The 13570-nt window shown below is 51.4% G+C and overlaps 1 protein-coding gene across 4 annotated transcripts in view; it reads left to right on the forward strand.

The window, feature by feature from the left end:
• Positions 1-13570, forward strand: part of PDE4B (phosphodiesterase 4B) — a 222865-nt gene that overhangs the window by 157960 nt on the left and 51335 nt on the right. For 3 of the 4 annotated variants that reach the window (XM_061469704.1, XM_061469705.1, XM_061469706.1), the window contains 3 exons: positions 108-144; positions 234-304; positions 4144-4193. In XM_061469704.1, coding sequence (XP_061325688.1) covers positions 108-144; positions 234-304; positions 4144-4193 — 158 coding nt within the window. Of the gene's footprint in view, positions 1-107; positions 145-233; positions 305-4143; positions 4194-12861; positions 13018-13570 lie in introns of those variants that run through there. The other variant, XM_061469707.1, reaches the window with a different exon arrangement.

Below are 13570 nucleotides of genomic sequence, written 5' to 3' on the forward strand. Positions count from 1 at the left end.
AAATACGTGCTGTATGAGTTAAAGTATAGGGGTTTGGGTGAAAACTCACTCTCTATACTCAAAGTGACCTGTCTGGGGTAAATTCACACATTTCCCTTTCTCCTTAGGCATGGGGACGACCTGATCGTCACGCCTTTCGCCCAGGTGAGTCGGAGACCTCTTAAACCAATGCAAAACCACGCGAAAACCTCAGGTGGGGAAGGTAACACCTCTGCTTTCGCCTCCCCCCATAGGTGCTGGCCAGCCTACGAAGCGTGAGGAACAACTTCACGCTCCTTACCAACCTACACGGCACCTCCAACAAGTAAGCAAGTATTTCTTAGGTCCTTTATGGTTATCGCTTAGCAGGGGCCGAGCAGCGGCGGCGAGGGGGAGCCGGGGAACCGCGGCCTGCGCTTCCCGATGCTGGACGCCAGGCGGCGCCAAAGCGCAGCCTCCGCCGCGCCTCCCCTCGGGTCTCGCCGCAGTGGTCCTCGAGGATGGAGCGATGCGTTTCCACTTGGGAAGGCGATGGGATGTGTTCCAGGGCACGGTGGGATGTGCGGCACTTTGGGTGGCCCAGGTGTGTGTGTGTTAGGCGCATAATTGCGAGCGGAGGTCGAGATGTGGTGCTGGCCCTGCGTTGGCAGCAAGAGAGGTGGTCACAGGCAAAGGAGGGAGATGCCAAGCAGGAGGATGTGGGGAAGGGGAGGATTTCACCCAGGGCTTGGGTCTGAGGGGGATGCACAGAGAGGCAGGCTTTGCTGCCTGCAGGCAGGGAGCCCACCTCTCTTCATTTCAGGCCGTAATTGCGCTGAGTGTAGCAGGTGATGAACGTAAGAGGAAGGTGTGTTTTTATACTTGCTCAACAGGAGAAACCAAACAAACTCCTTTTTACGCCTGTGTCCAGAACCATCATTTCCCCGTAGCTATTTATAATGAGCCAGTCACCGTCATTTTCTAGCCTGTTTTGCCCCAAGAGAGCTGTTCTGTGTGAAACCAGCATCACTTGTTCCTGCTGACGTTGGTTACACACCCATCCATCCATCCATCCATCCATCCATCCATCCCACCCTGGGGCTGCTCATCCAGAGCATCCATCTCTTTCTTGAAGCGGAAGATGAGGTGCAGAAGTGGACTCCACTGGGACACCATGGTATTGCTTCAGTACTGCACATGGAGATGGCATTGCCTGGGTGCCCACCATGGACTCAGGTTTCCGCCTTCCAGTGCACTCTTATGTGTTACATGAAGGCCAGCACTTTATCCAGGCGTTTTTCCTCCTGTTGATTTCTCCTTGCAAACTCTGATGGGAAGGAGCCTCTGCATTCCAAGATGGAAGTTAATAGAAAAAGAGATGGCTGAGATAGATCACTTCTTCCAGCTTTGCTGAGGAACTCCAGCATTTCAGCAGCTCCTAATGAGGAATATGAAATCGGACAGGGCCGGAAGGAAGCGAAGGCGTAACCTGTAGGATGCACAGGCATCTTGCAGTGTCCTTTTGAAAGCATTCCCAGGTTTGACTGAGCTATAAAGTCACTTGCCCAGCCAAAGTCAGAGTCGTGAAATGTTTAAACCATTATAGACCAAACATCCAAGTCCGTGGCAGAATGTGCTTCCAGGCGCTGCGGAGCTTCCCGCACTGTTTCCAAACAGCTCTGCTGGGTTACAGCTCATGATTTTATCATATGTCTCATGATACGTGGTATTTCACTTCAGCTTCTGCTCCTGGGATCATGAGAACCTCAGCTTTGCTGCAGCCGGGCCTCTCCTCTCTTTTTCCTCCTGTCCCAAGAAAGAAAGAGGATGCTGTCCCACGTATTTGCAGAAATGATGGAAAATATGAATGTTGAGGGCTGGAGGGGAAAAAAAAACTAATTAGAAGTCGTATTTTTTGGACTTCAGCATCAGGGGTTTTCAAGCAGTTTCCTGATTGGAATAGAGGAGAGTATGATTAATGGGTTTGGAGTGCCTGAGTTTGGCAGATGCGGCACAAGACATGGTCAGAAAGCATCCAGCACCTACTCCTCTGAATGCCCACTGGCAAGAGAGAAAGAATGGGGAGTGCGAGCCATGTCCACTTGAGCGTGGTGGTGTTTAAGGTGGGACAGTGCTGTGGAAACCCAGATCAACATAGAAAGGACATGGAGCTGTTGGAGCAAGTCCAGAGGAGGCCACGAGGATGATCAGGGGCTGGAGCACCTCCTGTATGAAGACAGGCTGAGGAAGTTGGGGCTGTTCAGCCTGGAGAAGAGAAGCTGCGTGGAGACCTCAGAGCAGCTTCCAGTGTCTGAAGGGGGCCTATAGGGTTGCTGGGGGGGGACTCTTCATTAGGGACTGTAGTGACAGGACAAGGGGTAACGGGTTCAAACTGAAGGAGGGGAAGTTCAGGTTGGAGATAAGGAGGAAGCTCTTCCCTGTGAGGGTGCTGAGGCGCTGGCACAGGGTGCCCAGAGGAGCTGTGGCTGCCCCATCCCTGGCAGTGTTCAGGGCCAGGTTGGACACAGGGGCTTGGAGCAAGCTGCTCTAGTGGAAGGTGTCCCTGCCCATGGCAGGGGTTGGAACTGGATGATCTTAAGGTCCCTTCCAACCTTCATTGATTCCATGATTCCATCCCTGGGTCTCTGTTACCTGCACCCTGGCTGCCGCAGAAACCAGGATGGGCACAGCTGGGACGTAGTAGGAGGATGCCAGGAGCGGTGCCGTTCCCTTTTCCAGGTTTCCAGGCTCTGCAGTGGGGAATACCCTGCTGGATTCGTGTTCATCCCTCCCCGCCTCCCCGTGGGCATGCCTGTGCAGCTCGCGCGGGGTTTGGAGATACCTGGAGCACGTCTCCCCAGATACTGGAAGCGCTGCAGCCGTGGTGTCCCCATTGGGGAGTTTCTGTTTTTGAGAGATCTCAAGATCTGGCTTTTCAAAGGCTCAGCAGAGGCAGGTCAGGGCAGATTTTAGAGCAGTCAGCATCCAACCTGTGCGCCCTGTGCTGAACCCTTCGAAGAATCTGGGTCCTGCAGCTCCCTCCGTTAAAAACAAGCTTTCCAAATGCCAGCTGGCACATGGGTGCTGCTGCTCCGGAGCAGGCTTTGGACACTGGCACGGGCTGTACCTGGTTGGTGAGGCCTTCCTGGAGCAGGGCTGAGGAACCCCCCTGGAGCTACAACTGCAGCAGGATTGAGCCGCTCGCTTGCTTTGATTTGAGCTTCAAAGGCGAGCTGGCAAATAATGGATGTTTCAGCTCGGTGCCTGGCTCAAAAAATGGGGGTGAGCAGGTTGGCTGGGAGGGAGTTGGGGGGGATCTGCCTTTGGTTAAAACATTATCAGGGACTTCGGAAGGAAGGAAAAGCCCAAAGTTTCGGTTTTGGCCAGCCTGAAATACCGTGTTCAGTGCAAAACAAAGGATCTTCATCTTGGTGTCAACTCCGTTCAAGTTCTTGTTGTGAAGAAGTCTCCTTTTTTCCACAAGTAAATTGTGGTTTTGACTTTGAAATCATGAGTTTTATTTGGCAAACCTCTCAGTGAAATCCTCTGACATGTGGAGAGATGCTGCAGCCATTTTCCAGTCAGACCCCGTTGCCCACAACTAATTCTTCAATTAGCATTTGAAATCCAGACTTTCCCGATGAAATCATTGCTCCTCATCAAGAAGATGTCCTTCAGCTGCTTCAGAGCTTTCTTAGTGGCTCCAGCATCCCCTTACTTGCTTCCAGGTGCAGCTCAAACTGTTAACTGCAGGGTTTAAAGCCATTTCTCAGCTATAGCATTGCCCTTTGCATGGCAGCCTGCATGCTTGTGTAGATTCTGATGTTACTTCAGGGTTCAGACCTTGCGGGGAGAAGCTGTTTGGGAGAAGGCCTTGATTCTGGGGCTGCCACTGACCCCTTCAGCTACAGAGGCTGGGCCTTGCCTCCTCCCAGGCACATTTTGAGCAGGAATTGTGAAGGCAGCACGGGATGATGGCACATCTTCCCTGGAATTCCTTCTTCCCAAGGGACGTCCCTGGCTAGGCATATTCTAACAGGTCTGTCAATAGTGCTCTTTAACTGCCAGATCTTGAAGTGTTTGGGGTTTCTTTGTGAATCTGGAAAAGGATTTTGGACTGTGGGAGGTGGCAGTTTGAAATGGGAAAACATTGCCTATTGATGGAGTGTCCTTTATCTCTTTTAGGAGATCTCCAGCAACAAGTCAGCCTCCTGTGTCCAGAGTTAATCTGCAAGGTACGTGTGTGGCTTTGATAACCACCTGCAAGGTCAAATTGCACATCATTTACCAACACCTACTTTTCTGCCCCCTCTTCCTGGTGGATTTCTGGGCTCATAGAGCTTCTTCTGGCTTGCTTGTGCAAAAGTACTAGGAGAGAACCATCAAGGCCAAAATGTTGTTACTGTGGTGGGTTGGGGTTGGGGTTTATCCTTGTGTGTTAGCATAGGAGATGAACACGATTTTGGTCTGATAGCCACGGCCACAGTGACTGCTGTTCTCCCAAGTCCCTGTGCTGCACAGGCCTGGACAAGCCCCAGCCTACGAGCCTTGAACAGGCTCAGACACAGCTGTATTTTTTTTTACCCTGTTTATTTCAGTTTGTTTCCATGTGATCTATGTAAAAAAATGTGATCTGAAGAACCTCGCTCAGGTGAAACTTCCCCCGCTTTCAGCAGGCTGCCCTGCAAGGGCATTTTTCCATCTCTTTTGACACCTACATGTAGCAATCAAAGGAGAGCAGAAGTCAGGGAGCGTGGCTTATCACAGCTTCTCCCTGTCTGCTCCCCGTGTCCCTCAGTCTCCTTGTCCTCACCCCCCCGTCAGCTCAGAGACCACAGCAAACACAGATAGGTCTGGCTACAAGCAAGGAGCAAGGTAGGGTGAAGTGCTGAGGGTGGGAAGCAGAGGCAGCCTGCTGCTTACTTCGGGCAAGTTTATTTCCACCCCTGGGTTTAGCCGTGCGGTGCTGAGGGCTTGTGGGACCCCTCTGCAGAACAGAGCTGGCCCTATTCGCGCTGATTTAAAGGTTACTCCCACAGGGAAGGAGATAAGACTTGGAGGAGTGCCCATTTGTAGGCTTAATCTCAGCCTTTCCAATAATTACGTGCTTGGAGGGACTCATAAAGCTTAACTTTTACAGTGTGTGAAGCCTGGATAACTCTCCAGCATTTCCTTTCATGCTGGGTAGGATTTACCGTCTGGGGACACGTGTAGTCCCGATTAGGCTCCTCAAGCTTTGTTAAGGGGATGTGGAAACCTCTGATGCAGAAACAGAACTGGACAATAGGATCCCCAAGTCCTCTTTCCCTGCCTGCCTGTGACCAGTGCCGAGGCAGAGCCGGCAGGAACGCAGCTCGTCACCTTAGGCAGAGATGTGTTCCAGCAAGACCTCTGATTCCGTGGAAACAAAAGCCATGGAAAACTTCCCGAGACGTGTCTGTGGGAGTTACAAGATTCCTTCCAGGAATTTTTAGGTTAACTTTCTCAACGTTTTCTGTGGAAACAATGGCTTTCAGCATGTTAACACCTTGCGGAGAGTTCTCTGCAATGAGAGCTGTAGGATGCTTGTTCCCTTTTAGCGAACCCAAGCTTCTAAAGATGGGCATGCACTAAAATCTGAGCTTCCTTTTGGACTGAAGGGCCTGACTCATGTAACTGTAGAGCAAGTTTTGTGTTCCCTGCAAAGCTCCAAGAGACAAAGCCACGGAGAAGAATCCAACTTTTAGCATTTTGAGCCTTGTGATCCTGACTCATGGGTTTTAATGTTTCAGTCCTGGTAATTACAGGTGGATAGATCTAAAATGAATTATATTCGTGTCTCACCTGCGATGTGGAAAAAGAGAATGGCCAGATGTGGAAATGAGCCACGCTGGATGAGTTTTCCATACACAGGCTTTTATTTGGTGACTATGGAAGAAGATTGCAGTTCAGGGTTTGTGGGATTTGTGTTAAGTAGGGAAGCACAGGCTGGTTTTGCGTTCCTCAAGTAAACTGAGTTCTTAACCATGAATCTGAAGTGACTTTAGGTGAAATCTTCAAATGAAACAAAAAGGTGTGAGTGATATCATTACATGAGGTAAATTGTGACAGTTTGTAGATGAGACCTCATAGCAGCCTTCCTGTATCTGAAGGGGGCTTATAGGGATGCTGGGGAGGGACTCTTCATTAGGGACTGTAGTGACAGGACAAGGGGTAACGGGTTCAAACTGAAACAGGGGAAGTTTAGATTGGATCTAAGGAAGAAGCTCTTTCCTGTGAGGGTGGTGAGGCACTGGAATGGGTTGCCCAGGGAAGCTGTGAATGCTCCATCCCTGGCAGTGCCAGGTTGGACAGAGCCTTGGGTGACCTGGTTTAGTGTGAGGTGTCCCTGCCCATGGCAGGGGGGTTGGAACTTGATGATCTTAAGGTCCTTTCCACCCTAAACTATTCTGTGATTCTAAGACTAAGAGACATCTTTGAGATTATAAGGAATTGTGTGATTTCCTACGTGAAAGAAGCCAATACTGGCATTGTGAAAGAGCCTGGGGTTCTTGGTTAAATTCCATTTCAGATTATTTGTGCTCATGGATGGTACCGGCTCCCACAGGATCCGGTCTCTCAATCCCTTCCTGGCCAGACCAAGCCGTTGCATCGGCTGCAGGATCACACCCCTGCACTGAGGGCCTCAGGAGGGCCAGTGGCTGTCACGTGTCAGAGCCAGACTCTGAAAGCATCCTGAAACAGGCAGTTCAGAACATAGAATCACAGAATAGTTAGGGTTGGAAAGGACCTTAAGGTCATCCAGTTCCAACCCCCCTGCCATGAGCAGGGACACCTCACACTAAACCAGGTCACCCAAGGCTCTGTCCAACCTGGCTTTGAACACTGCCAGGGCTGGAGCATTCACAACCTCCCTGGGCAACCCATTCCAGTGCCTCACCACCCTCACAGGAAAGGATTTCCTCCTTATATCCAATCTAAACATCCCCTGTTTAAGTTTGAACCCGTTGCCCCTTGTCCTGTCACTACAGTCCCTAATGAAGAGTCCCTCCCCAGCATCCCTATAGGCCCCCTTCAGACACTGGAAGGCTGCTATGAGGTCTCCATGCAGCTTCTCTTCTCCAGGCTGAACAGCCCCAACTTCCTCAGCCTGTCTTCATACAGGAGGTGCTTCAGCCCCTGATCATCCTCGTGGCCTCCTCTGGACTTGTTCCAACAGTTCCGTGTCCTCTTTATGTTGAGGACCCCAGAACTGCACACAGTGCTCCAGGTGAGGTCTCGCAAGAGAACATTTGGGATCCTAGCTGGGAGAGGGGACAGGCTCTCCTCGGGGGAGGCCAGCACCCAGGCACCTTCCTCCTTGCTTTTGTGATGGGTTGTGTGCCCTCAGCTCGTGTGCTCCCCATGCTCACGTGAGAACAGAGGTGTGGTGAGGAGCACCAGCGTGGCTCTATCCTGCAGTAACTTACTGTGTGGAAACCAGGACTGTCCTGCATCTCTGGCCTTATTTACTTGTTGCATTTGGAGTCCCTGCTCTGCTGCGTTCCCCAGTTCCCAAAGCCTCTCTGGTTTCTGTAGGAGGCTGGAGTCACTCTGTAGAGCACTTCCCTCCATCCATTTGGTTGCCTTCCTTTCCCTGTTTACGGCCCTTGTTGCGTATTGGAGCTCACCTCAGTGCAGCAGCACACAATGACAGCCATTGACTTTCTAAGGAAGTTTCCGTTTCAGTGCAGCAGAACAAAGATTTTTAGGGGATTATTTATTTTTCTCCAGCTTTTTTTTTTTTTCCCTGGATGGCTTTTGATTTGGAAATGATGAGAGGAAGGAAAGATTTTTCCTATCGGAACACTTCCAGCTCTGTGCCAATGGCTCCTGTGTCTGAAAGGACACGGGGTGGTTTTCCTGACAGTTTTGGAGAAGGAAACGGCAATGTTTTGATTGGGACTGTGCTGAGGTCCATCCCTCTGGATGAAAGAACATGCTTGGGAATGAAACGTGTTGATACCCTCTCCGTGGGTTAGCCGGCAAAGCTTGGAATTGTATTTTAGCTCTCCCATGTCACACGTCGATTCACGGATTTACCACCCCCCGTTGACATCAGTCTGAGCACCTCGTATATGTCTCCTGTTTGTCATTAGTGGAGTGATTTATATCCTGTTACGAAAAGTGCAGAACTCGGGGTTTGAAGCAAACAGGCATACATTAATCAAATTACCCTGGAGGGAGGCGAATCCCATCCAGCTTTTGTGCTGGAGGTAACACGTGCCAGCTGTTTGCTCCAGCTAGGATATTTCAGGGTTTGTCAGTCGGAGGAGCAGACCTGTGGCCATTGCACTCCCAGGGAGTTGCATTGCTGAGGACGCAGGCGCAGGGTGAAGGGAATGAGCTGTGTCGGAATGATGAAGTTCTGCTTTGCTTTCGCTTTCCTCAATGTATGGAAAAGCCTGGCCAGGTTTCTCGTGGCACAAAGTGCTCTCAGGGCCCACACTGATGTCACGGTGGATTTCGGAGCTTTCTCAACCTTCCCACCACAGCCATAAAAGGAAGAGCAGTGTGTATTGAACATCCTGTGTTTTGCCCTTGGTATCGGCTCCGGTAAATGTGGCAGATTTTTCCTGTTGTTTTGTTGGAGATCACAGGACGGCACAGAATTGCTTTTGTGAATTAACCCAGAAACCGTAACATGGAAATACAAAGCCATAAACCCTTACTGAGCTCCTGTCCTCTGCCGCTGGGAAGGGTAATGGGGATACTTCAGGGCATGAGGTTTACAGCAGTACAGAGTGCAGCTGTGCAGGGTTGTGATTGTGCCCCTGTGCTGGGCACTGGGGAGGCTGCACCTTGAATCCTGTGTTCAGCTCTGGGCCCCTCACTGCAAGAGAGACACTGAGGTGCTGGAGCGGGGCCAGAGAAGGGCACCGGAGCTGGAGCAGGGCCTGGTGCACAAGGGTGATGGGGAAGGGCTGAGGGAGCTGGGGGGTTCAGTGTGGAGAAGAGAAGGCTCAGGGGGGACCTGATGGCTCCCTACAAGTGCCTGACACGAGGATGGAGCCAGGAGGGGCTGGGCTCTGCTCCCAAGGAACAAGGGATGGGACAAGAGGAACCGGCCTCAAGCTGCCCCAGGGCAGGTTTAGATGGAGCTGAGGAACAATTCCTGCCCCAGAGGGTGCTCAGGCATTGGAACAGGCTGCCCAGGGCAGGGCTGCAGGCACCGTCCCATCGAGTGCTCACACAGCGTGGAGGGGAGGCCTCAGTGCCATGGGACAGTGGTGGCCTTGGCAGAGCTGGGAACGGTTGGACTGGGTGAGCTTGAAGGGCTTTTCAGCTTAATTCTATGATCATAAATGAATGCTACCCAGTTGCCTCCTCCAGAGTTACAGAAAGGATGACACGAGCACACTTGCACGTGGTGTCACACAGATGTCTGTGCCATTGCCTTCTTCGTTTCGAAGTGTGGCCTCTCCCACAGTTGCTTTCACTGACCTTTGTTCAACCTGGGGCTCAGTGCATCCATCAGCACCTTCTCTCAATTCAGTTCTCCATTCCCTTGGCATCAGTGGAAGGTCTTTAGTTCCTACCCACTTGATTCAGCTAATAAAATCTTGAACACATCTGGCAGCTCCTGCTTAGCTTTGCTCCTTCCTCCGTATTTATTTACTTCACTGGCCCTAATTCTCTCTGAATTAAATCGTTTGTCTCTGGCTGCCACGTTCAGCCTGAGCCTCTCTTTCTTCCACCCATCTTGGTACAATCTTTTCTCCGTCCTTTTTGTTCCCTTTGTGTTTTGCTCATATTTCACCAACGTTCTTTCTCTCAGCTCAGAACAGGATCAGTGCTGTTTGCTTAGATTCCCAGGATCAGTTTCTCCCTCAGTGCTCCACAGTGCTTGCGTACCTTGTCTTGGTGTGTGTCCTGACTAGCGTAGGCTCCCTCTGCCATACCCATACCTTTGCAGTGCCCGTGTAAAAGGCTCTGTCCCCTCTGTGGGCACTGGGTAAAGGATCCCACTCCTGTGCCATCAACAGAGGTTGTGGAGAAAGCGCTGTACAGGCGTGACACAGCAGGGAGTGAGAAGCCTGTCTGGGGGAATGCTGGGTGCACCCCAGAGCGTGAGCAGCAGCTCAGGGAGGGGATCCTGCCCCTCTGCTGTGCTCTGGGGAGACACCCCCTGCAACCCTGATCCAGCTCGGGGCCAGCAGCACAAGAGGGACGTGGAGCTGTTGGAGCGAGGCCAGAGGAGGCCATGGAGATGCTGCGAGGGCTGGAGCAGCTCTGCTCTGGAGCCAGGCTGAGAGAGCTGGGCTGGGGCAGCCTGGAGAAGAGAAGGCTCCTGAAGGGGAGACCTGAGAGCAGCTCCAGTGCCTGAAGGGGCTGCAGGAAAGCTGGAGAGGGGCTTGGGACAAGGGATGTAGGGACAGGCCAAGGGGAATGGCTTTAACCTGCCCGAGGGGAGACTGAGATGAGCTCTTAGGCAGAAGCTCTTCCCTGTGAGGGTGCTGAGGCGCTGGCACAGGGTGCCCAGAGGAGCTGTGGCTGCCCCATCCCTGGAAGGGAATGAGCTTTAAGGTCCCTTCCAACCAAACCACTCTGTGACTCTATGAGCAGAGGCAGAAGTGCCACCTTTCTGCCAAATCAGTACCCAGATGGGCAGTATTTTCCCTCTGCAGTTCATTTGATAGGCAGCAACTTCTAACTGTGAGCAATGCTGACAGGAGCACGGCACCCTGTCAGGGAGCAAACAGTGTCAAACTCTTCCCAGAGCTGCGAAGGATCTGCAGAAACGTTTCTCAACCATGTGCTGCTTGAATGCTTTCAACACTGAACAATCCTGGCCTGTCCTCAGAGTTAACTGTGTCCCCAGCCATGTAACAGAGCTGCTGTGCTCTGCAACCCGAGGCTTTGGGGGTGTAGTGCTTTGGGATATGTCCCACACTGGCTTTTCAGGGCTCATGGGATTAAAGCTTGGTTAAAATTCCTTCCTGGGGATGGGAGTGAAAGATTGGTGGTTTTCTTGCTTGTGCCTTAGCCTCTGCTTTCCTGTACATCTGCACGTTTGCCTGCGCTTCTCGCATGCCTTTACACGAACTCCAAACTTGGGCTCTTTCATTTCTTATGTGGGTGTAAGATGCACACAGACTCGTGCACGAAGGTTTGTATAGAGCGTAAACAAACCACTGGAGAATGCTGGTGCCCGTGCTCACCGAGTCCCAACGCTTTGTTCAGGAGCCCTGTGCATCAAATCTGCATCTGGTGCTGAGGCGCTGGCACAGGGTGCCCAGAGAAGCTGTGGCTGCCCCATCCCTGGCAGTGCTCAAGGCCAGGTTGGACACAGGGGCTTGGAGCAAGCTGCTCTAGTGGAAGGGGTCCCTGCCCGTGGCAGGGGTTGGAGCTGGATGGGCTTTAGGGTCCCTTCCAACCCAAACCAGGTTGGGATTCTATGAAAGTCAGCTCTTGATTATAAATACCTGTATATCCCAAGCAATTAGCACGGAGCTGATGCTCTTGCACCATACTTCCTCTGCTTGGCGTGTGCAGAATGGCTCTGGGCATAGATGAAGTAGAGGATTCATTTTGAAACACCCTTGGTCTGTTGTGCGTTTGGCTCAAGATGTGGCCCTTTGATTTTGAGAAGGGTTGTACAAGTCAATGTGTGGTGTTTCAGGCTTTTAACTAGAGTGCTGTTACCAAATAGCTGAGCTTGGAAGTAACTGCTTGTGCCCAGTGAATTCAGTGATGCTGGACACTTACCTATAAATACTGTTACCTACAAACCCTAATTTTAAAGGATGCAGGGCTAAAGTGATGCAGACTGCTTAGAAGCTAAGCAGAACTAGAGGAAATCAGGTAGGCGAGCAGCTCCCTGACATGACAGAGCCAAGCACAGGCTGCGGGATGCTGAAGCGCTCCTTCCTGCTGGGCAGAGCTGCGTTTCAAGGTGAACTTTGGGAGTGCTCCGCGGAGCCGGCAGCGCGGTGCCCGAGCTCCGGGCAGCACTGGGGCATCCCGAGGCAGCTCCTGCTCTCTCTGGGGGTAGTTCATTCCGGCAGCGAGTCCGTTTCGCGTGTTGCGCCTGCTGCGCACACACCCCCCCTGCGAGTTGGACTCATGCATCTTAGTAAGTATTTCAGTTATGCTATTGACGTCAATGCAGTCATTAAATAGATTGCCGGCCCTCCCATCAGCAAACCTGTGCCAAAGACCTAGAGGCAGACACATTTTAAAAGAAGAACATCAGGTTTGCTTTTAGCATTTGGAGAGAAGAAGGGAAAAGTTTCCTCTGAAGTCCCCGTGCTTTGCAATAAGGCTTTGGGTTAGGGTGGGTTTCTTTTTATTTTGCTTCATTTTCTAAGCCCCATTTTGTGTGGAGATAATTGCTGCTTTTTATTTAACACGCTTCTGTTGTGTTGCTGTGTGCATAAACAACTCCAAACGAGACTAAAAGAGTAGGGGTTTTGCAACCAGCTGAAAAATGACACTGGTTTTCGGTCTCCCAGCTAGATTTATCTGTGTCTCAAGTGACAGAAGGTATTCAGGCAAACCTGTTTAGCCTTTGACTCCAGAAATTCTGCAAGGATTGATTTCATGACATCTATATAAGAAAATAGCCTTCATTTCTCCTCGGCAGGCTCTGAAGACATACAAGCTAATCATGACTCCATAGCAACGCATAAAAACTGTTTTCCCCTCCGCCCCACCTGTGGATGTCACATGAAGATGCTACACGTGCTGCTGCCATCAGGAGCCTGTCACTCCTCCCTGGGGCCCAGCTGCCCTCTGTGGCCGCCGTGCCAGCGGGACTCCCCGTGTGCACTCCCAGTGTCCTGCTGTATTCCTGAGCCGGGCTGGCCGGGGCATCCATTCATGCCCATGGCCAGGCAGATCCCTGCCTCCCGGAGCTGCCATCCTGTCCATTGCTGAAGGCAGCTCTGGGCTGTGCAGGTCTCCTTGCCCAGTGTCAGGAATGGCTCTGGCTGTCAGACAAAGGCTCCAAAGGGGCTGCGGGCTGAGAACCTAAGGATATATATAGATGGCATCCTCACCCAGGTGGAAGGAGTATCTTTCCTTTGACAAGATAAGCAGGTATGTTGTAATCAACAGCAGCAGCGTGTTCCTGAAGAACAGCTGAGGAGCCAAACCGCTGTTGTTTGGGTTTTTTTGGTTGAGGTGGTCGTTTCACTGGTGATACCACACTTGGCTACGCAGGATAATACCAGGCATAGGTTCTGAAAAGGGCTTCTCTTGGACGGATGGTTTCTTTCTGAATGACCCAGGCAACTGCAAACCCAAGGTGGCAACGGAGACATCTTCACAGTGGCATGTTCTTGTTGCGTGCCCCCATTCTCTGTGCTCTTTTAGTGCAGGTCAAGCCCTGAAAGCCCTGTATTGCTTTATTCAGTTCCCGTTTGTTTGGACTGGATTGCTTAAGGCCTCTGTGAAGACAATAAGACTTTGCCATTGCTAATATCGGAGTTGATAAAATCTGTGTTTCTTTTGTTTTCTGTATAGAATGATAATAGTTACTGTGGGTGAGATTTTGACAGCGCAGCCTTCGGTGGACTGAATCACTTCCATATGAGTTTGAGAAATGTGTATGAGAGCTGAGAGAAAACCCAACCCAAACCAAACAAAAAGC

This window comes from Pezoporus flaviventris, unplaced genomic scaffold, assembly GCF_033815535.1.
Source record: "Pezoporus flaviventris isolate CSIRO_AGI_PZ_B2104156 unplaced genomic scaffold, CSIRO_AGI_Pfla_v1 ptg000059l, whole genome shotgun sequence".
NCBI lineage: Eukaryota > Metazoa > Chordata > Aves > Psittaciformes > Psittacidae > Pezoporus > Pezoporus flaviventris.